This window comes from Sminthopsis crassicaudata, chromosome 6 (genome assembly GCF_048593235.1).
Source record: "Sminthopsis crassicaudata isolate SCR6 chromosome 6, ASM4859323v1, whole genome shotgun sequence".
NCBI classification, from domain to species: domain Eukaryota; kingdom Metazoa; phylum Chordata; class Mammalia; order Dasyuromorphia; family Dasyuridae; genus Sminthopsis; species Sminthopsis crassicaudata.
In genome coordinates this window covers 194013437-194036161 of record NC_133622.1, presented here as the reverse complement: position 1 = coordinate 194036161, position 22725 = coordinate 194013437, and the positions used below count along the sequence as shown (strand labels likewise).

Below are 22725 nucleotides of genomic sequence, written 5' to 3'. Positions count from 1 at the left end.
TTCTGCTTTCCCAGGAGATGGAGCGGCCGTTTCTTGCTCTGAGAGAGGAAGCCCGGGAGCAGCTCTTCTCCACCTGGAGACAGACGGAGAGGAGTGAGTCTTGGGGGAGGGGGGAGTAAGTGCGGGTGCTGGTCTGCAGAGCCCAGGGTTAATTGGGAGTTCATTGGGGGCACCAGGACAGCTCCAGACTAATGAGGGCAGCGCCCGGGTTCTGACCCCGAGCTCGGCCCTGAGCAGACAAGCTGACCCTGTGCCCCAGCCCGGGCGGGCTAAGTGCGGGGGCACCGGAGGCAGTGACGCCCCGCTGACCCGGCGTGAGCTTCCAAGCGCCTGCCACCTTAGGTCCCGGGCCCCGGGGCATAAATAGGCCGGGCTCCGGCCCCGGTGCTCAGAGCCCCAGGAAGATCAGCCTCCGGGACCCAGCGCTCAGCCTCCCCGGGCCCGCTTGCGAGCCCAGCCTCTCGCGCCTGCCTCCGGCCAGCTTCCCCATGGGCGGCCCCGGCTCCCCTCTGCGCCTCGCGGCCCGCGCCCGTCCGGGCCTCGCCTGCTGCTACCTCCTCGCTCTCCTGGCCCTGGCCTCCGCCTGCTACATCCAGAACTGCCCCATCGGCGGGAAGCGCTCGGCGCCAGACATGGACGTGCGCGAGGTGAGGCTCGGCGCGGGTGGGAGCCCACGGGCCGCCTGCCTCCTCTCCACGTGCGCGGGCCTTTGGGTGCGGGGCGCGACGGCCACAGAAGGCCCCCTCCACAGCGCACCCCTAGGGCTGGCGGGTCCCGCAGCTGGCCCCGAAGCCCCGACGCTTGCTCCCCTCTTCCTCCCCCCCAACTTGAGACTCGCCTTCTCCACGTTCCCTCCCCCTGACAATAAGGCGGAGCAGGGCAGGGCAGAGGGGAGCTCCGACCTTTGCCTTGGCCACGGTTGCTATCCTGCGCTGCGGTGCAGCCTCCCTGCGGGAGGAGAGTCCGCCGTCCCCGGGGCCTCAAGTGCTCCTCCTGGGGGGGGAGGGGGGGAATAGGGCTGGGAGACACTGGCCAGAGTCCTGCCCCGGACGCTCAGCCGCGTCTCCCGCTCTTGCAGTGCCTCCCCTGCGGCCCCGGAAGCAAAGGGCGCTGCTTCGGCCCCAGCATTTGCTGCGGGGAAGAGCTCGGCTGTTACGTGGGCACCGCCGAGAGCCTGAGGTGCCAGGAGGAGCACTACCTGCCCTCCCCGTGCCAGTCTGGCCAGAAACCCTGCGGAAGCGGAGGGCGCTGTGCGGCCGCCGGGATCTGCTGCAGCAGCGGTGAGTGACGGCACTCCTGGTCCGCAGACCCCTGTGTGAGAGAGTGAGGGGCTCCCTCAAGTCCTGGGCTGGGAGCTGAGACAGCCCTCCCTCCGCTAGAGGCCCTTCTCCTGCCCTGGCTCCTTTCCCTCCTTTCCTAAGTAAAGTGGAAGAATGGATAGGGTGCCAGGTCTGCAGTCAGGAAGACTACCTGACTCACTGACTCACTAACAGGTAGTGTACTTCAGACACTACCTGTGTGACTCCTGTTTGCCTCAGTTTCCCCTTCTATAAAATAAGCAGGAGAAGGAAATGGCAAATTACTGCAGTACTTTTTCCAAGAAAACCCCAGTTTGGGTCCTAGAGAGTTGACACTACTGAACAATTACCCCTTTCCAGGGTTTAGGGGTTGGAGAAGAAGAGTCCATGGTTGCTCCCATCTAACTGAAATACCTACGTCTCTCTTTCTGCAGATGGTTGTGGATTGGATTCTGCCTGTGATCAAGAATCTATCCTTTCCTAGGCCTGGAAGATGCAGAAAGATGGAGCAGCTCCTTTCTTCTCCCCCTCCCAGCTGGTGAGAGGAAGGAGTGGGTGTGATCCTTAGTCCTGGGAGTTCTGTTTTGTTTAGGAAATTGTTCTGTCCCACTTGCCAAATCCCTCTCTTCCTGCAGTAAAATGGATATAAAGCTATTTAAAAGTGTCTTGATGTCTTTTATTTTTCTATGCCTTCATTTCATTGTGGTCTCAGAAATCTGGGTTCAAGTCCTGACTCTGACACATGCTGTGTGCTGCTAGGCAAGCCAGGATCTCTTGGCCCTCTAAGCTGCTTTCCAACTCCACATTCCAGAAAACGTGAAGATTTACATGGAAGAGAGGGTCTCCTTATCTTGGATTTCCAATCCCAATGAAACCATGAGTTTAGTCCCTATTTTATCTCATCAATTCCAAATAGATTTTTTCCACTTCTTCCTAGAGTCATTTCCAGTTACAAAGAATAAGAAAGTGAGAGAGAAATTAATGCAGGTCAGCAAAGCCAACCAAACAGTATTTTAAATGTCCCACGCTTACAACCATTTCCTTTCCCTCTCTCTCTGTCAAGATCAGAAGTGGTTCATTTTGGTATCTCTTTGTCAATTGCCCTATACTTTTAAAAAATCAGTTATGTGTTTATTATGTGCTAAACACTGGAAAGACAAATACAAATCACAAAAAGCCTGATACTATTCTCTAGCATCTCAAGTTCTTTTTTGTGGGAGGAGCTGAGGCAATTGAGGTTAAGTGACTTGCCAAGGGTCACACAGCATCTTAAATATTAATATGAAAAAGAACACATAAAGAAAGTGGAAGTCTCTGGTAGGGGAGGAGGAGAGGTTCCTGGAATGGAGGCATGATGGAGATGAGCCTCCAAAAGAGTGCAACCCAGTGAAATGTGCCCTCTTTAAGTGGAGATTCTGGGAGTAGCTCTCTACCTTTAATAAGAAGGAAGAGTATAAGAAACAGAGCTTACTTCTGAAGTGTGAAGTCTTGTGCCACCTTGATCTTAAAAGATGAAGAGGCTTCTGGGGAATGTTAGAGAAGTTCTGATGAATGCAGCCTGATGGGACATGAAGGGAAAGCCAATAAGAGGTTAAGTGGAAATGTGGTCACTAGGTAATGACCTTTTTAAAAGCTATTAATCACTTAAGAGTCTATATGTTATAATGGATAAATTGATATCAATTAGATCTTGATAATTATTTAAGGCTCTCCTCTCTCTATTCTATCCTGCTTGGTGATCTGATTGCCTTTTCCTAAATTAAATTAACATCTCTATTCCTGTGGTTCTAAAATTTAGCCCTAATCTCTCTACTCTTGTTTCAGCAACTGCCTACTGAAGATTTTAATCTGAATGTCCTCAAAACTTCTTAAACTCAACATGTCCAAAACATCTCTTTATTTTGACTTCCAAACCACTATCTCTTTACCACTGGGATCACAATGTAGGTCTTATCCTGTACTCCTCATTTGCACTCAATCTATACCAAGTCCTATTGTTTTTATCACTACATATTTTCTCTTATAAATTCCCATTCTTTCTTTTGTCATTATGGATCCTGATTCATTCTTTGAATTCATGGGTAACTTTAGCTTAGTTCATTAGTGTGTTTTTTTTAAGCAATATAAAATAATTTCCTGAAGGAAAACATAAATGGAATTATTATAAACCCTAAGTATCTTCAACTTGTTTTCTTTTAAAAAAATATAATAATAATTTATGTGTCAACCTGGGCAAGTCACTTAATCCCAATTGCCTCAGAATAAAAATCCTTAATATTCCTCTCACAAACATTTCCCTAAGTCATGTCACTAATGTAAAGCCCAGGTCCAGATTTTCCAGTTCTAATTTAATGATTAGTCTCATTTTAATATACTTTTCTTTTCCAGTAAGGATGAAACTATGAGTAAATATTTCTCTTATGCTAGCTTTATCAACTTGTTATGAAATTTTTTATTTTTTATTTTAAACATACATTTATAAAACATTATGAGTTCTGAATTTTCTCACTTTCTCCCATTTTCCTCCACAGCATTGAGAAGGTAAGAAACATGTTATCAATTATACATATGAAATCATGTAAGACATATTTCCATAATAGCCATGTTTCAAAAAAGTAAGACAAATAAAGTGAAAAAATGATGGTTCAATCTGCACTCAGATTCCATTTATTTGGAGAAGGATAGTGTTTTTTTCTATAAGTCCTTTCGGAATTGTCTTGGATCATTGAGAATAGCAAGTCATTCCCAGTTGGTCATCATACAATGTTGCAATTACTATGTCCAATTTTCTGGTTAGTTCACTTCACTTTGCATCAGTTGCTATGTTGTGCCACTTTTTCTGAAACCATCCTGCTCATCATTTCTTATAACACAATAATTTTCCATCATAACTACATACCACAACTTGTTTAACCATTCTCCAGTTGATGGGTATTACCCCTTAATTTCCAGTTCTTTACCACTACAAAAAGAAGTACTATTAATATAAATCTAAAAGTCCTTTTCCTTTTTCTTTGATCTCTTTGGGATACAGACCTAGTACTCTATGTAGGATCTTTTTGACATATGGTATTGCTGGGGTAGGTCTATAGTTTTATAGTTCTCCTACATTTTTTCATTTTCTTTTTCTGTCACATTAACCAATCTGATAGATATGAGGTGGTATCTCAGAATTGTTTTAATTTGTATTTGTCTAAAATAGACAGATTTGTATTTGTCTAATCAGTATTGATTTAGAATATATTTATATGACTTTAGATAGCTTTGATTTCTTCTGAATACTCACTGTTCATTAACTTTGGCCATTTATCAGTTGGAAATAACTCAGTCTTATACATTGGACTCACTTTTATTCAGTCATTTTCAGTCATGTCTCATACTTTTTGAGCCAATTTCGGGTTTTCTTGGAAGAAATGCTGGAGCAGTTTTCCATTTCCTTCTCCAGCTCATTTAACAGATGAGGAAACTGAGGCAAACAGATTAAAATGACTTGTCCAGAGTTATTAGTCGAGGAAATATGAGAGACTGGATTTGAACTTGATCTTATTATTATTATTATAATTATTATTAATAGTAAGAATTTTTTAACAGTTCAACTAATACTATTATCTAAAAAGTCTGTATCATGCTCTCTACTGTTAAAAGAATTTTCTTCTTAGGATAGAAATTAGAGGTAGACACAAATAGCTAATTATGCAAGTTAGAAAATGATCAACAACCAAAGGGCAGTTTGTTCATCAGAGTGCTTCAACAGAATTATCCTGATTGCTTGGGGTGGGGGTGGAGGAATAGGATGCTTTTTAAAAAAACTCTAAATAATATTTTATTTTAACCTTAATTTTTATAAAATTTTGAGTTCCGAATTTTTCTCTGTCTCTCCCTTACCTCCCTAAGGAATCAAGTGATTTGATGTAAGTTATACATGTACAATAATTTTAAACATATTTCCAGATTAGTCATGTTGTGAAAGAAAAATCAGAACAAAAAATCAGAGGAAAAAAAAGCAAATTAAAAAAGATGAAAATTGCATGCTTCAATCCACATTCAGTCTCCATAGTTCTCTCTCTGGATGAGGATGGCATTTTCCATCCCAAGTCTATTGGAATTGCCTTGGTCTACTGTATTTCTGAGAAGAGCCAAGTCTATTCTAGTTGATCATCACATCCTATTGCTGTTACTATGTGCAGGGTTCTCCTGGTTCTCCTCACTTCACTCAGCATCAGTTTATATAAGTCTTTTCCAGGCTTTTCTGGAATCATCCTGCTTATCATTTTTCATAGAACAATACTTTTCCATTCCCTTCATATAGCAGAACTTATTCAGCCATTCTCCACCTGATGGGCATCCAGTCAATTTCCCATTCCTTGCCACCAAAAAAGAGCTGCTACAAACATTTTTGCACATGTGGGGCATTTGAGGAATATGATTCTTAAAGAAAATGGTATGAAGGAAGCAACATTAAGATGGACCTTGAGGGAGGAGAAGAGCTTCAATGGTGCTGGGGCAGTTATTCCAGCAGGGAAACAGGGGATGTATAGAAAGGGAGGCTGGAAAAGACAGATCGATATTGGGAAGGACAAATAGATGATTTGGTTTGTAGCACTGAGTATATGAAAGCTAATACCAGGAAATAAAACTACAAAAGGTGGGCTGGAACCATCTTGTAAAGGATTTGAAAAGCTTAGAGAGTTTGGATTTTATACATTGTGCAGTTAGGAGCTAATCAATCATTCTTTCAGTCAGGGAATGCTTAGAAAATATTATGTGTTAACTGTGTTAAGTTCTAAGTTCTCTTCAAGAAGAGCAGGCTTTTGAATAGGAAAAGAATCTAAAGCCTAAATTCTGAAAGTTCTATGAAACATGGATTGAAAAGGACAGAGATGGGAGAGGGGAAGGGAAACTAATTAGGAGCATAGAGTCATGAGACTTTTACATAATTTTTATTTACATTTACATAGTTCTTTAAAGTTGGCAAAATATTTATTATTTCCTTTATTCGTACAATGGCATATGTGAAAGTCCCTGAACTAGGGTGGTTATACTCTCCCCTTCTCTTTATTAGAAAGAGTACTCACTTTTAATTCATTGTTGTCTTTGAAACTATTATCTAAGAAAGTTTGCCTTCACTCAAATCTTAGTATAACATCTCCCTTCAAAAAACCCCAAATCATTTCTTTTCCCCTCTATTTTTTATTTTCTCTTTGAGTGATAAAATAAGGTTACCATGACAATCTCTCATTCCTACTTGGGCTTTTTTTTTTCATCAAACGTCTAAATGACCATTTGATCTGTAGTGTATTAAGCTGAATCGTCCTAAAACTCATGCTTGGAGGACTGTCACTGAGGCCATGAACACATAAATGGTTTGGTTCTTGAAGTTGATATTGAATAGTTGGAAGCCATCATCATTAAGCACAGGTAGAAGAAACACACACTTTGACGCTTGTTGTAAGATTTTTTTAAAAAAAGTAATTTTAATTGCGGGAAGCATGTGCCTTGTCCTCTCTGCAGGTTCCTCCAGGGTTTTAAAATGTGAAAGACTTCATTGAAGTTTCATAAATGAATCACAAATTTAGCTCTTGTCTCCCCTTCCACCACTCTAACTCTGCAAAAAGATCTAAGTACATAGCTGCTATCTCATTAAGATTCTTACCTGCCTCCTTGCTTTGTTCAATAGGAAATCAGTCATGTTCTGCCTTAGCTTCTTTTACTGCAGGAATCTGCAAAAATATAGGTTGAGATTTTCAAAACTTGTTTGCTTTCAGGTAATCACAACAATCACAAGGTTTAGCCTCTCATAAGCTTAGTAGGCTACCATATTCAAGGGTTAAATTCATACATTTATTCCTTCTGAGGGAACTAGTACTCCCAGAAGCCAGAGACATAAGAGAAATGAAGTTTGTTCCTCCCCATTCCCACCAAAAAAAATCCCAAGTTATGGACAGAGGGAAAGTCTTGTTCATGTAGCTGATGATTCCTGTTCATTTAGAGTCCTCCACAATCTGGCAAGCCTCCACTATAACACTGGGACTACTTCCCTGGCTTTGATCAGGCACATCTCACTCATCTCACCAGCATTTCAGGCAGTCCTGGCTCTGACACTCTAAGTGTCCAAGAGGGAGCTGAAAAATGCATTATATTCGAAGGCAACTCTCACTTAGGCCTGATCACCTGGCAATCAGATCTCATTGCCTTTTAAAGCTATCTCATGAAACTCTCTGTGTCCTTACCTCTGACTTCCAGAAGTCCTAGACATTTAGTCTGGGCTTTCTTTTATTTTCTTTTATTTTTTCAAATCCCTGTAGGTATCCACGCCTAGAAGTGGTGTTGTTAGGTCAAAAGGATATGCATGAATTTACGCTCTTTGGACACAGATCCTATCTGTTGATCATTTATCAATTGGGGCATGGCTCTTATTTTTTATAAATTTGACTCAGTTCCCTCTATATTGGAGAAATAAAGCCTTATCAGAGAAACTTGCTTTGGAAGTTTCAGCTTAACTCCATACTTGACAACATATTCCTAAAAATCTTTCCTCTCTCCATGGTCTGCATCATGGGAATGGGTGAGCTCAACAGAAAAATGAAAAATAGAAAAGAATATTCTACTCCCCTTTCAAGGGTGATTCCTTAGTGCAGTGAAAGTTTTATAGTCCCTGCAAAATGACACGAATATTGCATCTCTATCTCAAAATTCAATTCATCTCAGGTAATTACCCCCATTGCTGGTTAGCTTCCCACAGAACCTTTTCTATCACTCACTAATTGGCATTGCATGCAATCTATCAAGCAGAAGAGGAAGAGTGGCCTAGTTCATAGAGAAATGGCTTGAGAGTCAGGATGATTGTAGTTCAATCTCATCTTAGACACACAGAATTCTGATTCTGGACAAATCACCCAATCTTTTAATTCCCCAGGCACTTTCTAAAATTTGAAGCCACAAGACTTTGCCAATGTGGGAATTCTCTAAATGAATAAAATCATGGATCTGGATTTTAAAAATCCAGTAAAGCCAAATGCTTTCTAGTGACTACATGTCTCATTTACATGAAACCCATCTCACATGTACAGAGTGATAGCACACAATACTGCTAGTACCTAAGCAGGAAAAAAAAATGGCCATAACATATATTTCCCAAGTATATAAAGGAGAAGGAGACCAATTCCTGTGGCATGTCAGGAAATAAAGATAAGCTGCACATAAGTTGGAAATCCAAGTACATATGATCATGATGAAACGGGAAGCAGCATGGAGTGCCATGCTCAGTTACATGTGGAGCAGCAGGTGATCCAAGGCCCCCATATCAGTGGTACCATCTGCTGGTCTGGGGAACTTCTCCTACAACATCCAAGGTGATGTGGTCGTGGGCCAGAGAAATCCAGCTTTTCCATGAACTGATCATCTCTTGCACCAAACCGGAAATGACTACTTTGGGAGGGAAAGGAGAGCTGCCCTAAATGTTGGCACCTGCCAGTCCAGCCCCTAGGAAAACTGGGTGCTAGTCTGTAGTCTGGGGCAGGTGGACCTGCCTTCTCTAGACTCAGACAGGTGAGAGCTTTCCCTTGGCAGTTCAAAGTAGCCATAATGTTAATGGTGGCTGTGGAGAAACGACCCTGGAAACTGCTATCCCAAGCATGTGGGCAGGAAGCACGTGGGTCCTAATCCTGGCCCTGGTTTTTCTCCCTTGTTTCCCTGCAGTGAACTGGAGCTCGGGTCCTGGATGCAGCTCCTGCAGCAGAGTCTTCACTACTTTCTTCAGAAGTGATCCTGCTTACCAGCTTCCCTGTGGCCACCTGGTGTGCCGCACCTGTTTAGCTGACAGGGAGGAGTCCCCGACCCTCACCTGTGTGAGCTGTAAGAAGGCTGCTGCCAACGAGGATATCCTGAGGGTCCATCTCTAAGGCTGTGCTCCATGGAGGAAAGATCCATCCAAGGAAGGACAAGAGGAGAGTGGGAAAAGGAGAAGGAGGGCTTCCCCAGGGGAGCCTTGGCCAGAGCACTCCTGGCCAGTCTGCTGGGCGTAGTTGGCCTCGAACCCAACCTTCTGTTCCCAAGGACAGTGCTCAAGCTGAATGTAACAAAGGATCATCCCTCTGTACCCCACCTGAAGCCATATGCTTCCAGGACAGGGGACAGTGAAATGCTGGGGCCATCTTCCCCTCCATCTCTTCCTCCCAGCCCAGGCCCCGGAGGTCTGTTTTGTCTCATCGTGGGAGTCAAACCCTCCTTAGCTGGTCCTTCCTTCCAGGATCCATCCCTCTGCTGCAGGTTTCTGTCTGTGGCAGTCTTCCCTTGGATTAACTGGGAAGCCAAGAGCACCGTGACCCTTCTCCCAGTCCCTCCCTTCCTCTTTCCCTCCCCACCAGCCCCTTCCTGCAAAGTGAGAAAAGAGCTGGACTTCCCAGGGGGCCAAATTTGGCAGAAGTCCCTAAGCACATGGCCTCTGGATGGCCCAGGAGCCAACTCTCCCAGGAACAGAGTGGCATCCAGTCATGGGGAGGGTGGGGGAGCTGGCACTTCTTTTGTGTGAACAAATAGTTTCTTGTCCATCTGTCTGTTTGTCTGAGAAACTTCAAGCCTTAATAAAGGGATGGTTGGGCTGCCTGGGGCGTCACGGTCTTGTTTTGTCTCTGTCCTGACCTGTCCTCCAGCTAGAATTTCTGCCAGGAACATCAGGGACACGTCCACACTTAATAGAGATGCCTCAGCTGGTCACTGCAACCTAGAGAGTCCATTTGGTAATGTGTTTAAGTTGTCTAGGAGGGAAATGAGGGCGACAATTTCTGATTCATTTTGCTTGTATGGAAAAAGCCACCAAAAAAATGGGAGTGAGGGAGAGGTTGGATCAACCTTTCTATTTTCTTTGTAAGCAAAGTGATCCAGACTCTGAGCATTTCCCCAGGATGTGTCAGCAAGTATAGGAAGGGATTTCTCCACATATCTCCTCTGAGAAGAATAAAGTATGAATCAGAGTATACCTTTATCTAAAGAGATGTAATTAGTATGAAAAGAGAGAATGGGACTATATCAAGAAGATTTTAAAAAATTATTAAAGCTTATTATTTACAAAACACATGCATGGGTAATTTTTCAACATTGACCCTTGCAAAGCCTTCTGTTCCAAGTTATCCTCCTTTCTCCCACCCCTTCCCTTAGATGGCAGGTAGTCTAACATATGTTAAATCTAATATATGTATACATATTTATACAGCTATTTTGCTGCCGAAGAAAAATCGGATCAAGGAGGAAGAAAAATTAAGTCTATCAGGAAGGATTTGAAAGGTTTTAAAGTTTTAAAGATTGCTGCCCTCTTTTCTGGCACATTCCCTCAGAGAGCTGTTACTATGTAATCTTTAATGAGGGATACCCCCATCAGTGTGCTTTCAGTTAACAATAAGCCAATAGAAACAATTACCTCTAACAACAACAGTTACTAAGATAGCATAGTGAGAATAGTAGCTACAAATATTCCAGCTGGAATCTATGATCCTTTGGTACTAGACCACTTTATGCCAGCTATTGGGACACAGAGGCAAAAATGAAACAAGCCCTGCTCTCAAGAAACTGGCCTTGAGTTCAAAGCCTACTTACTAGCTGTGTGAGTGATACATTTCAGTTTCCTCATCAGTAAAATGGAGATAATAATAGCATCTACCTCCCAGGATTGTTGTGAAGATCAAATGACATATTGTCTGGTAAACAGTATAGGAAAGTGCCTGGCACATAGTAGCCATTTAATACACGCTTATTCTCTTTCTCTCTCTTCCTTGCACCTCAAACATCCAACTCTCATGTAAAAAGTACTTGAAATGAACTTTGGGATTCTAGAAGGGACAGAGTTGAGGACACAGCGTATTCCATGGGAGACAATTTGTGAAAAGCCACAAAGATGGACGAAAATGGCCTGTGTGGAGAACAGAAGGTCAGTTTGGCTGGAGGATAGAGGAAGTGGAGGATTGCTATATATTAAGTATAGAAATGTAGGTTGGGCATTGGCTGCAAAAGCTTTAAATACAAAAAGAGTTTGCACTTGCTGTTGGAGGTGATGAAAAGTCACTGTCCCTGCTACTGAAACAACCATGTCTTGTTTAGGACTTTCACACTTTGACAGGTGCAGAAAGAATGTGTCAGACCAGACTCAAGAAGACCAATTAAGAGGTTATTACAAAAGTCAGGTCTAGAACTATGGTGGTTGTATCATGAGCAAAAGGGATTCAAGTGATGTGAAAGTATGATGGCTGAAACTTGGCAACTAATTGGCTGTGTGTGTGTGTGTGTGTGTGTGTGTGTGTGTGTGTGTGTGATAAATCTAAGGTTTAAAACTTAGGTCATAGTTAGGATGTGATGTCTTCAAAAGAGTTAGAGAAGTTAAGAAGATTTGGACAGAAAATGCCATCTGCAGGAGACTGAATGTAAATCAACACATGCTATGTATAATTCTTTTTTTTTTTTTTAATCTCTGCCATGGTTTTTCCCTTTTGCTCTGATTTTTCTCTCTGAACATAATTCATAAAGCAATGTGTGTTATATAAATTTTTTTTCAAAAAAGAAAAAAGTTGGCTAGAAGAGAGGTTTGGGGGATAGAAAAGAAGATAAGTTCTATTTAAAAATTCTGAGTTTCACTGTTTCACAAAAATTTCTGGGGAAATTGGAAATTAGTATGGCAGAAACTAGGCATTGACCCAACTTAACACTGTACACCAAGGTCAGGTCAAAATGGGTTCATGACCTAGGAATAAAGAATGAGATTATAAATAAATTAAAGGAACATAGGATAGTTTATCTCTCAGACCTGTGGAAGAGGAATGAATTCATGACCAAAGAAGAACTAGCGATCATTATTGATCACAAAATAGAAAGCTTTGATTATATCAAATTGAAAAGTTTTTGTACAAACAAAATCAATGTAGATAAGATTAGAAGGGAAACAATAAACTGGGAAAACATTTTTACAGTCAAAGGTTCAGATAAAGGCCTCATTTCCAAATTTCCAAAATATATAGAGAACTGACTCTAGTATATAAGAAATCAAGCCAATCTCCAATTGATAAATGGTCAAAGGATATGAACAGACAATTCTCAGATAAAGAAATTGAAACTATTTCTAGTCATATGAAAAGATGCTCCAAATCATTAATAATCAGAGAAATGCAAATTAAGACAACTCTAAGATACCACTACACACCTGTCAGATTGGCTAGAATGACAGGGAAAAGTAATGCAGAATGTTGGAGGGGATATGGGAAAACCAAACATTGTTGGTGGAATTGTGAGTGCATCCAACCATTCTGGAGAGCAATTTGGAACTATGCTCAAAAAGTTATCCAACTGTACATACCCTTTGATCCAGAAGCATTGCTACTGGGTTTGTATCCCAAAGAGATCTTAAAGAAGGGAAAGAGATCTGTATGTGCAAGAATGTTTGTGGCAGCTCTCTTTGTAGTGGCCAGAAACTGGAAACTGAGTGGATGCCCATCAATTGGAGATTGGCTGAATAAATTGTGGTATATGAATATTATAGAATATTATTGTTCTGTAGGAAATGACCAGCAGGATGATTTCAGAAAGGCCTGGAGGGACTTACATGAAGTGATGTTGAGTGAAATGAGCAGGATCAGGAGATCATTATATACTTCAACTACATGATGGTCAATTCTGGTAGACCATGCACTCTCCAACAATGAGATGAACCAAATCAGTTCCAATAAAGCAGTAATGAATTGAACCAGCTACACCCAGAGAAAGAACTCTGGGAGATGACTATGAACCATTATGTAGAATTCCCAATCTCTCTGTTTTTGTCCACCTGCATTTTTTATTTCCTTCACAGGCTAATTGTACACTATTTCAAAGTCTGATTCTTTTAATACAGCAAAATAAAAGGACATGTATACATATATTGTATTTAACTTATACTTTAACATATTTAACATGTATTGGTCAACCTGCCATCTGGGGGAGGCCGTGGGGGGAAGGAGGGGAAAAGTTGGAACAAAAGGTTTTGCAATTGTCAATGCTAACAAATTACCCATGCATATATCTTGTAAATAAAAAGCTTAAAAAAAAATAAAAAAATTCTGAATTTGAGATGTCTATAGGATTCCCAGATGTAAATATCTAATATTTTATAATGTAAGACTGAACCTCAGGAGGTATGCATACAAATAAATATATGTATAGGAAAACATATGTTTATCATACTGTTAAATGAATTTTTGCTGACTTTGGTCTCTAGATTGCTAGAGCTGCACAAAACAGGGAAAGGTTTTAGAGCTCAAATAGCAGTTTAACCACTGTCAGAGTGAGGAATACAATTTGCATCCTGGAAGTTCCCCTAGGCAGAAGACCTCCTCTTATTGTAGGATGGTAGAGATTTTATACACAAATCATAAATGAGAAAGGAGGGGGAGGGTGGGTTATAGAGCAATCATTTTTAGGGCCTGGGTGTTTTCCCATAACAAATCCACCAATCCAGGACAAAAGGGATGTTCTCTAGTCCTGTGGGGATAATTCCTAAGTCATTGTTTCAAATTATAGGGGTTGTTACTTGGTGGGGGAAGAGAACCAGAGTTTGGTGATGGGAACAGATTCTATAATCTTTGATTCACTTCATTTAGCATACAGAGGAGAGCACTGTCAAAAACTGATTTATCATTTCAAATTGCATTGTAAGAGTTGAACTCTCAAGCCAGAAAAGGCATTTGGAATATCCATTACAAATATCACATTGGTATCACTATTGATTAGAGAAATGCAAATTAAGACAACTGAGAGATACCATTACACACCTGTCAGACTGGCTAAGATGACAGAAAAAGATAATGATGAATGTTGGATGTGGGAAAACTGGGACACTGATGCATTGTTGGAACTGTGAATGGATCCAATCATTCTGGAGAGCAATTTGGGAAAATGTTCAAAGGGCCATCAAACTATGTATACCCTTGGGTCCAGCAGTGTCTCTACTGGGCTTAAATCCCAAAGAGAGCTTAAAGGAGGGAAAAGGATCCACATGTGCAGAAATGTTTGTAGCAGCCCTCTTTGTAATGGTAAGGAAATGGAAAGTGAGTGGATGCACATCAGTTGGAGAATGGCTGAATAAATTGTGGTATATGATTTTTTTTCCCTTAAGGTTGGGGTTAAGTGACTTGCCCAGGGTCACACAGCTAGGAAGTGTTTAGTGTCTGAGACCAGATTTGAACTCGGGTCCTCCTGAATTCAAGGCTGGTGCTCTATCCACTGCGCCACCTAGCTGCCCCAGGTATATGAATGTTATGGAATATTATTGTTCTGTAAGAAAAGAACAACAGAATGATTTCAGAGAGGCCTGGAGAGACTTACATGAACTGATGCTGAGTGAAAGGAGCATAACCAGGAGATCATTATACATCGCAACAAGATTATACTATGATCAATTCCGATGGACAATTTCAACAATGAGATGATTGAGGCTAATTCCAATGATCTTGTGATGGAGAGAACCATCTGAACTCTGAGAGAGGATTGTGAGTACTGAGTATGATTCACCACATAGCATTCTCACTCTCTCTGTTGTTGTTTGCTTGCATTTTGTTTTCTTTTGCAGGTTTTTCAGGTTTCTTGATTTGATTTTTCTTTTGCAGTAAGATAATTGTATAAATAGGTATAGATATGTTGGATTTAACATATATTTTAACATATTTAATATATTGGACTTCCTGCCACCTAGGGGAGGGGGTGGGGGAAAGGAGGGGAAAATTTGGAACAGAAGATTTCACAAGGGTCAATGTTGAAAAATTATCCATGCATATGTTTTGTAAATAAAAAGCTTTAATTAAAAAAAATTAAAAAAAAAAACCAAATAGCACATTGGTAAATATGAAAATCATAATAATTTTTCCTCATATAAATTTCCTTATATAAACATATATATATATATATATATATATTTATATATAATGTATATATATGTATGTATCAGTAAGTTTTACTTTTCTCTAGTCTTTGCTCCTCTTCCTGGGGCAGGCAGCCTTTGATAAAGGGGAGGGAACTAAGGACTGGGGTTCTGGAGCCCACTCTCTGGGAGCCTCTTCGCTCTCTGGGCCTTGGCTTCTGCTTTCCCAGGAGATGGAGCGGCCGTTTCTTGCTCTGAGAGAGGAAGCCCGGGAGCAGCTCTTCTCCACCTGGAGACAGACGGAGAGGAGCGAGTCTTGGGGGAGGGGGGAGTAAGTGCGGGCTGCTGGTCTGCAGAGCCCAGGGTTAATTGGGGGCACCAGGACAGCTCCAACCTAAAGAGGGCAACGCCCCGGTTCTGACCCGGACCTCGGCCCCGAGAAGACAAGCTGACCCCGTGCCCCAGCCCCAGCTGGCTAAGTGCGGGAGTGGGGTGGGGAGGGAGGGGAGGGAGGCCAGAGGCACAGACGCCCCGCTGACCAAGCGTAAGCTTCCTAGCACCTGCCACGCTCTGGCCTCGGGGCATAAGTAGGCCGGGCACCGGCCCCGGTGCGCAGAGCCCCAGGAAGATCAGCCTCCGGCACCCCACAGGGCCTCGCGGCCCGCGCCCGTCCCGGCCTCTCCTGCTGCTACCTCCTCGCTCTCCTGGCCCTGGCCTCCGCCTGCTACATCCAGAACTGCCCCATCGGCGGGAAGCGCTCGGCGCCGGACATGGACGTGCGCAAGGTGAGGCTCGGCGCGGGTGGGAGCCCACGGGCCGCCTGCCTCCTCTCCACGTGCGCGGGCCTTTGGGTGCGGGGCGCGACGGCCACAGAAGGCCCCCTCCACAGCGCACCCCTAGGGCTGGCGGGTCCCGCAGCTGGCCCCGAAGCCCCGACGCTTGCTCCCCTCTTCCTCCCCCCCAACTTGAGACTCGCCCTCTCCACGCTCCCTTCTCCTGATAATAAGGCGGAGCAGGGCAGGACAAGGGGCAGCTCCGACCTTTGCCTTGGCCACGGTTGCTATCCTGCGCTGCGGTGCAGCCTCCCTGAGGGAGGAGAGTCCGTTGCCCCCGGGGCCAGCTATTGGGCCACAGAGACAAAACTGAAACAATCCCTGCTCTCAAGAAACTGGCCTTGAGTTCAAAGCCTACTTACTAGCTGTGTGAGTGATACGTTTCAGTTTCCTCATCAGTAAAATGGAGATAATAATAGCATCTACCTCCCAGGATTGTTGTGAAGATCAAATGACATATTGTCTGGTAAACAGTATAGGAAAGTGCCTGGCACATAGTAGCCATTTAATACACGCTTATTCTCTTTCTCTCCCTTCCTTGCTCCTCAAACACCCAACTCTCATGTAAAAAGTACTTGAAATGAACTTTGGGATTCTAGGAGGGGCAGAGGTGAGGACACAGCGTATTCCATGGGAGACAATTTGTGAAAAGCCACAAAGATGGACGAAAATGGCCTGTGTGGAGAACAGAAGGTCAATTTTGCTGGAGGATAGAGGAAGTGGAGGATTGCTATATATTAAGTGTAGAAATGTAGGTTGGGGATTGGCTGAAAAAACTTTAAATACAAAAAGAGTTTGCACTTGCTGGAGGTGATGAAAAGTCACTGTCCCTGCTACTGAATCAACCATGTCCTTGTTTAGGACTTTCACACTTTGACAAGTGCAGAGAGAATGGGTCAGACTGGAGTCAAGAAACCAATTAAGAAGTTATTGTAAAAATTAGGTCTAGAACTATGATTCTTGTAGCATGAGGGGAGCAAAAGGGATTCAAGAGATGTGAAAGTAGAATGACTGAATCTTGGCAACTAATTGGCTGTATGTGTATGTGTGTGTGTGTGTGTGTGTGTGTGTGTGTGAGAGAGAGAGAGAGAGAGAGAGAGAGAGAGAGAGAGAGAGAGAGAGAGAGACAGAGAGACAGAGAGAGATAAATCTAAGGTTTCAAATCTAGGTCATGGTTAAGATGTGATGTCTTCAAAAGAGTTTGAAAAGTTAGGAACATTTGAACAGAAAATGCAATCTGCAGGAGACTGAATGTAAATCAACACATGCTATGTATTATTCATTTTCTGTTTTTTTAATCTCTCCCATAGTTTTTCCCTTTTGCTCTGATTTTTCTCTCCCAACATGATTCATTAAGCAATGTGTGTTAAATAAGTAAAAACACTTTTTTCAAAAAAGAAAAAAGTCAGGAAGAAGGGAGGTTTGGGGGATAGGAAAGAAGATGAGTTCTGTTTGAAAAATTCTGAGTTTGAGATGTCTATAAGATTCCCAGATGGAAATAGCCAGTATTTTATAATGCATGACTGAACCTCAGGAGAGATGCATACACATAAATATATGTATAGGAAAACATATATATTTGCCATACTGTTAAATGAATTTTTGCTGTCTTTGGTCTCTAGATTGCAGAGCTGCACAAAACAGGGAAAGGTTTTAGAGATCAAATAGCAGTTTAATCACTATCAAAGTGAGAAATACAATTTGCATCCTGGAAGTTCCCCTAGGCAGAAGACCTCCTCCTGTTGTAGGATGGTAGAGATTTTATACATAGGGGCAGCTAGGTAAAGCAGTGGATAGAGCACCACTCTTGAATTCAGGAGAACCCCAGTTCAAATATAGTCTCAGACACTTAACACTTCCTAGCTGTGTGACCCTGGGCAAGCCACTTAACCCCAGCCTCAGGGGGGTTAAAAAAAAAAAAAAAAAGAAAATGCAGATTTTATACACAAATCATAAATGAGAAAGGAGGAGGAAGGTGCATTACAGAGCAATCATTTTTAAGGCCTGGATGGTTTCCCATAATAAGTCCACGAATCCAGGACAAAAGGGTTGTTCTCCAGTCCTGTGGGAATAATTTGCAAGTCATTGTTTCAAATTATAGGGGTTGTTACTTGATGGGGGAAAAGAACCAGAGTTTGGTGATAGGAACAGATTAGTAATCTTTGATTCACTTCATTTAGCATACAGAGGAGAGCACTGTCAAAACTGATTTATCATTTCAAATTGCATTGTAAGAGTTGAACTCTCAAGCCAGAAAAGGCATTTGGAATATCCATTACAAATATCACATTGGTATCACTATTGATCAGAGAAATGCAAATTAAGACAACTCTGAGATATCACTACACAACTGTCAGACTTCCCAACCCCTGGGAAGCCCTCTTCCTGGGGCAGGCAGCCTTTGATAAAGGGGAGGGAACTAAGGACTGGGGTTCTGGAGCCCACTCTCTGGGAGCCTCTTCGCTCTCTGGGCCTTGGCTTCTGCTTTCCCAGGAGATGGAGCGGCCGTTTCTTGCTCTGAGAGAGGAAGCCCGGGAGCAGCTCTTCTCCACCTGGAGACAGACGGAGAGGAGCGAGTCTTGGGGGAGGGGGGAGTAAGTGCGGGCTGCTGGTCTGCAGAGCCCAGGGTTAATTGGGAGTTCATTGGGGGCACCAGGACAGCTCCAGACTAATGAGGGCAGCGCCCGGGTTCTGACCCCGAGCTAGGCCCTGAGCAGACAAGCTGACCCCGTGCCCCAGCCCGGGCGGGCTAAGTGCGGGGGCACCGGAGGCAGTGACGCCCCGCTGACCCGGCGTGAGCTTCCAAGCGCCTGCCACCTTAGGTCCCGGGCCCCGGGGCATAAATAGGCCGGGCTCCGGCCCAGGTGCTCAGAGCCCCAGGAAGATCAGCCTCCGGGACCCAGCGCTCAGCCTCCCCGGGCCCGCTTGCGAGCCCAGCCTGCCTCCGGCCAGCTTCCCCATGGGCGGCCCCGGCTCCCCTCAGCGCCTCGCGGCCCGCGCCCGTCCGGGCCTCGCCTGCTGCTACCTCCCCGCTCTCCTGGCCCTGGCCTCCGCCTGCTACATCCAGAACTGCCCCATCGGCGGGAAGCGCTCGGCGCCGGACATGGACGTGCGCGAGGTGAGGCTCGGCGCGGGTGGGAGCCCACGGGCCGCCTGCCTCCTCTCCACGTGCGCGGGCCTTTGGGTGCGGGGCGCGACGGCCACAGAAGGTCCCCTCCACAGCGCACCCCCAGGGCGGGCGGGTCCCGCAGCCGGCCCCGATGCCCCGACGCTTGGCTCCCTTGTGCTGACTGCCCCCCCCCAACTTCAGACTCGCCCACCCCACGCTCCCTCCTCCTGACAATAAGGCGGAGCAGGGCAGGGCAGAGGGGAGCTCCGGCCTTGGCCCGGGTTGCTCCCCTGCGCTCCCGTGCAGCCTCCCTGCGGGAGGAGAGTCCGCCGTCCCCGGGGCCTCAAGTGCTCCTCCTGGGGGGGAGAGGGGGGGAATAGGGCTGGGAGACGCTGGCCAGAGTCCTGCCCCGGACCCTCAGCCGCGTCTCCCGCTCTTGCAGTGCCTCCCCTGCGGCCCCGGAAGCAAAGGGCGCTGCTTCGGCCCCAGCATCTGCTGCGGGGAAGAGCTCGGCTGTTACGTGGGCACCGCCGAGAGCCTGAGGTGCCAGAAAGAGAGCTACCTGCCCTCCCCGTGCCAGTCTGGCCAGAAAGCCTGCGGGAGCGGAGGGCGCTGTGCGGCCGCCGGGATCTGCTGCAGCAGCGGTGAGTGACGGCACTCCTGGTCCGCAGACCCCTGTGTGAGAGAGTGAGGGGCTCCCTCAAGTCCTGGGCTGGGAGCTGAGACAGCCCTCCCTCCGCTAGAGGCCCTTCTCCTGCCCTGGCTCCTTTCCCTCCTTTCCTAAGTAAAGTGGAAGAATGGATAGGGTGCCAGGTCTGCAGTCAGGAAGACTACCTGACTCACTGACTCACTGACAGGTAGTGTACTTCAGACACTACCTGTGTGACTCCTGTTTGCCTCAGTTTCCCCTTCTATAAAATAAGCAGGAGAAGGAAATGGCAAATTACTGCAGTACTTTTGCCAAGAAAACCCCAGTTTGGGTCCTAGAGAGTTGACACTACTGAACAATTACCCCTTTCCAGGGTTTAGGGGTTGGAGAAGAAGAGTCCATGGTTGCTCCCATCTAACTGAAATACCTACGACTCTCTTTCTGCAGATGGTTGTGGATTGGATTCTGCCTGTGATCAAGAATCTATCCTTTCCTAGGCCTGGAAGATGCAGAAAGATGGAGCAGCTCCTTTCTTCTCCCCCTCCCAGCTGGTGAGAGGAAGGAGTGGGTGTGATCCTTAGTCCTGGGAGTTCTGTTTTGTTTAGGAAATTGTTCTGTCCCACTTGCCAAATCCCTCTCTTCCTGCAGTAAAATGGATATAAAGCTATTTAAAAGTGTCTTGATGTCTTTTATTTTTCTATGCCTTCATTTCATTGTGGTCTCAGAAATCTGGGTTCAAGTCCTGACTCTGACACATGCTGTGTGCTGCTAGGCAAGCCAGGATCTCTTGGCCCTCTAAGCTGCTTTCCAACTCCACATTCCAGAAAACGTGAAGATTTACATGGAAGAGAGGGTCTCCTTATCTTGGATTTCCAATCCCAATGAAACCATGAGTTTAGTCCCTATTTTATCTCATCAATTCCAAATAGATTTTTTCCACTTCTTCCTAGAGTCATTTCCAGTTACAAAGAATAAGAAAGTGAGAGAGAAATTAATGCAGGTCAGCAAAGCCAACCAAACAGTATTTTAAATGTCCCACGCTTACAACCATTTCCTTTCCCTCTCTCTCTGTCAAGATCAGAGGTGGTTCATTTTGGTATCTCTTTGTCAATTGCCCTATACTTTTAAAAAATCAGTTATGTGTTTATTATGTGCTAAACACTGGAAAGACAAATACAAATCACAAAAAGCCTGATACTATTCTCTAGCATCTCAAGTTCTTTTTTGTGGGAGGAGCTGAGGCAATTGAGGTTAAGTGACTTGCCAAGGGTCACACAGCATCTTAAATATTAATATGAAAAAGAACACATAAAGAAAGTGGAAGTCTCTGGTAGGGGAGGAGGAGAGGTTCCTGGAATGGAGGCATGATGGAGATGAGCCTCCAAAAGAGTGCAACCCAGTGAAATGTGCCCTCTTTAAGTGGAGATTCTGGGAGTAGCTCTCTACCTTTAATAAGAAGGAAGAGTATAAGAAACAGAGCTTACTTCTGAAGTGTGAAGTCTTGTGCCACCTTGATCTTAAAAGATGAAGAGGCTTCTGGGGAATGTTAGAGAAGTTCTGATGAATGCAGCCTGATGGGACATGAAGGGAAAGCCAATAAGAGGTTAAGTGGAAATGTGGTCACTAGGTAATGACCTTTTTAAAAGCTATTAATCACTTAAGAGTCTATATGTTATAATGGATAAATTGATATCAATTAGATCTTGATAATTATTTAAGGCTCTCCTCTCTCTATTCTATCCTGCTTGGTGATCTGATTGCCTTTTCCTAAATTAAATTAACATCTCTATTCCTGTGGTTCTAAAATTTAGCCCTAATCTCTCTACTCTTGTTTCAGCAACTGCCTACTGAAGATTTTAATCTGAATGTCCTCAAAACTTCTTAAACTCAACATGTCCAAAACATCTCTTTATTTTGACTTCCAAACCACTATCTCTTTACCACTGGGATCACAATGTAGGTCTTATCCTGTACTCCTCATTTGCACTCAATCTATACCAAGTCCTATTGTTTTTATCACTACATATTTTCTCTTATAAATTCCCATTCTTTCTTTTGTCATTATGGATCCTGATTCATTCTTTGAATTCATGGGTAACTTTAGCTTAGTTCATTAGTGTGTTTTTTTTAAGCAATATAAAATAATTTCCTGAAGGAAAACATAAATGGAATTATTATAAACCCTAAGTATCTTCAACTTGTTTTCTTTTAAAAAAATATAATAATAATTTATGTGTCAACCTGGGCAAGTCACTTAATCCCAATTGCCTCAGAATAAAAATCCTTAATATTCCTCTCACAAACATTTCCCTAAGTCATGTCACTAATGTAAAGCCCAGGTCCAGATTTTCCAGTTCTAATTTAATGATTAGTCTCATTTTAATATACTTTTCTTTTCCAGTAAGGATGAAACTATGAGTAAATATTTCTCTTATGCTAGCTTTATCAACTTGTTATGAAATTTTTTATTTTTTATTTTAAACATACATTTATAAAACATTATGAGTTCTGAATTTTCTCACTTTCTCCCATTTTCCTCCACAGCATTGAGAAGGTAAGAAACATGTTATCAATTATACATATGAAATCATGTAAGACATATTTCCATAATAGCCATGTTTCAAAAAAGTAAGACAAATAAAGTGAAAAAATGATGGTTCAATCTGCACTCAGATTCCATTTATTTGGAGAAGGATAGTGTTTTTTTCTATAAGTCCTTTCGGAATTGTCTTGGATCATTGAGAATAGCAAGTCATTCCCAGTTGGTCATCATACAATGTTGCAATTACTATGTCCAATTTTCTGGTTAGTTCACTTCACTTTGCATCAGTTGCTATGTTGTGCCACTTTTTCTGAAACCATCCTGCTCATCATTTCTTATAACACAATAATTTTCCATCATAACTACATACCACAACTTGTTTAACCATTCTCCAGTTGATGGGTATTACCCCTTAATTTCC

The 22725-nt window shown here is 43.6% G+C and overlaps 2 protein-coding genes across 2 annotated transcripts; both read left to right on the top strand.

Moving 5' to 3' along the window:
- Positions 1-381: 381 nt before the first annotated feature.
- On the top strand, positions 382-1911 carry LOC141546181 (oxytocin-neurophysin 1-like). The gene is made up of 3 exons (XM_074273809.1): positions 382-647; positions 1079-1280; positions 1733-1911. The coding sequence occupies exons 1-3, from the start codon at positions 489-491 to the stop codon at positions 1780-1782; spliced, it is 411 nt and encodes a 136-aa protein (XP_074129910.1). The 5' UTR covers positions 382-488; the 3' UTR covers positions 1783-1911.
- A 17038-nt stretch (positions 1912-18949) lies between these two features.
- Positions 18950-20383, top strand: LOC141546291 (oxytocin-neurophysin 1-like). The gene is made up of 3 exons (XM_074273988.1): positions 18950-19122; positions 19556-19757; positions 20210-20383. Exons 1-3 carry the CDS (start codon positions 18964-18966, stop codon positions 20257-20259), a joined length of 411 nt encoding a protein of 136 aa, XP_074130089.1. The 5' UTR covers positions 18950-18963; the 3' UTR covers positions 20260-20383.
- The last annotated feature ends 2342 nt before the right edge of the window (positions 20384-22725 follow it).

Excerpts from the sequence above, each read along its gene's own strand:
- LOC141546181 (XM_074273809.1), top strand. The coding sequence starts at position 489 with ATGGGCGGCCCCGGCTCCCCTCTGCGCCTCGCGGCCCGCGCCCGTCCG. Across the intron at positions 648-1,078 it reads CAGACATGGACGTGCGCGAG|TGCCTCCCCTGCGGCCCCGG; the intron begins GTGAGGCTCGGC and ends CCGCTCTTGCAG. Across the intron at positions 1,281-1,732 it reads CGGGATCTGCTGCAGCAGCG|ATGGTTGTGGATTGGATTCT; the intron begins GTGAGTGACGGC and ends CTCTTTCTGCAG.
- LOC141546291 (XM_074273988.1), top strand. The coding sequence starts at position 18,964 with ATGGGCGGCCCCGGCTCCCCTCAGCGCCTCGCGGCCCGCGCCCGTCCG. Across the intron at positions 19,123-19,555 it reads CGGACATGGACGTGCGCGAG|TGCCTCCCCTGCGGCCCCGG; the intron begins GTGAGGCTCGGC and ends CCGCTCTTGCAG. Across the intron at positions 19,758-20,209 it reads CGGGATCTGCTGCAGCAGCG|ATGGTTGTGGATTGGATTCT; the intron begins GTGAGTGACGGC and ends CTCTTTCTGCAG.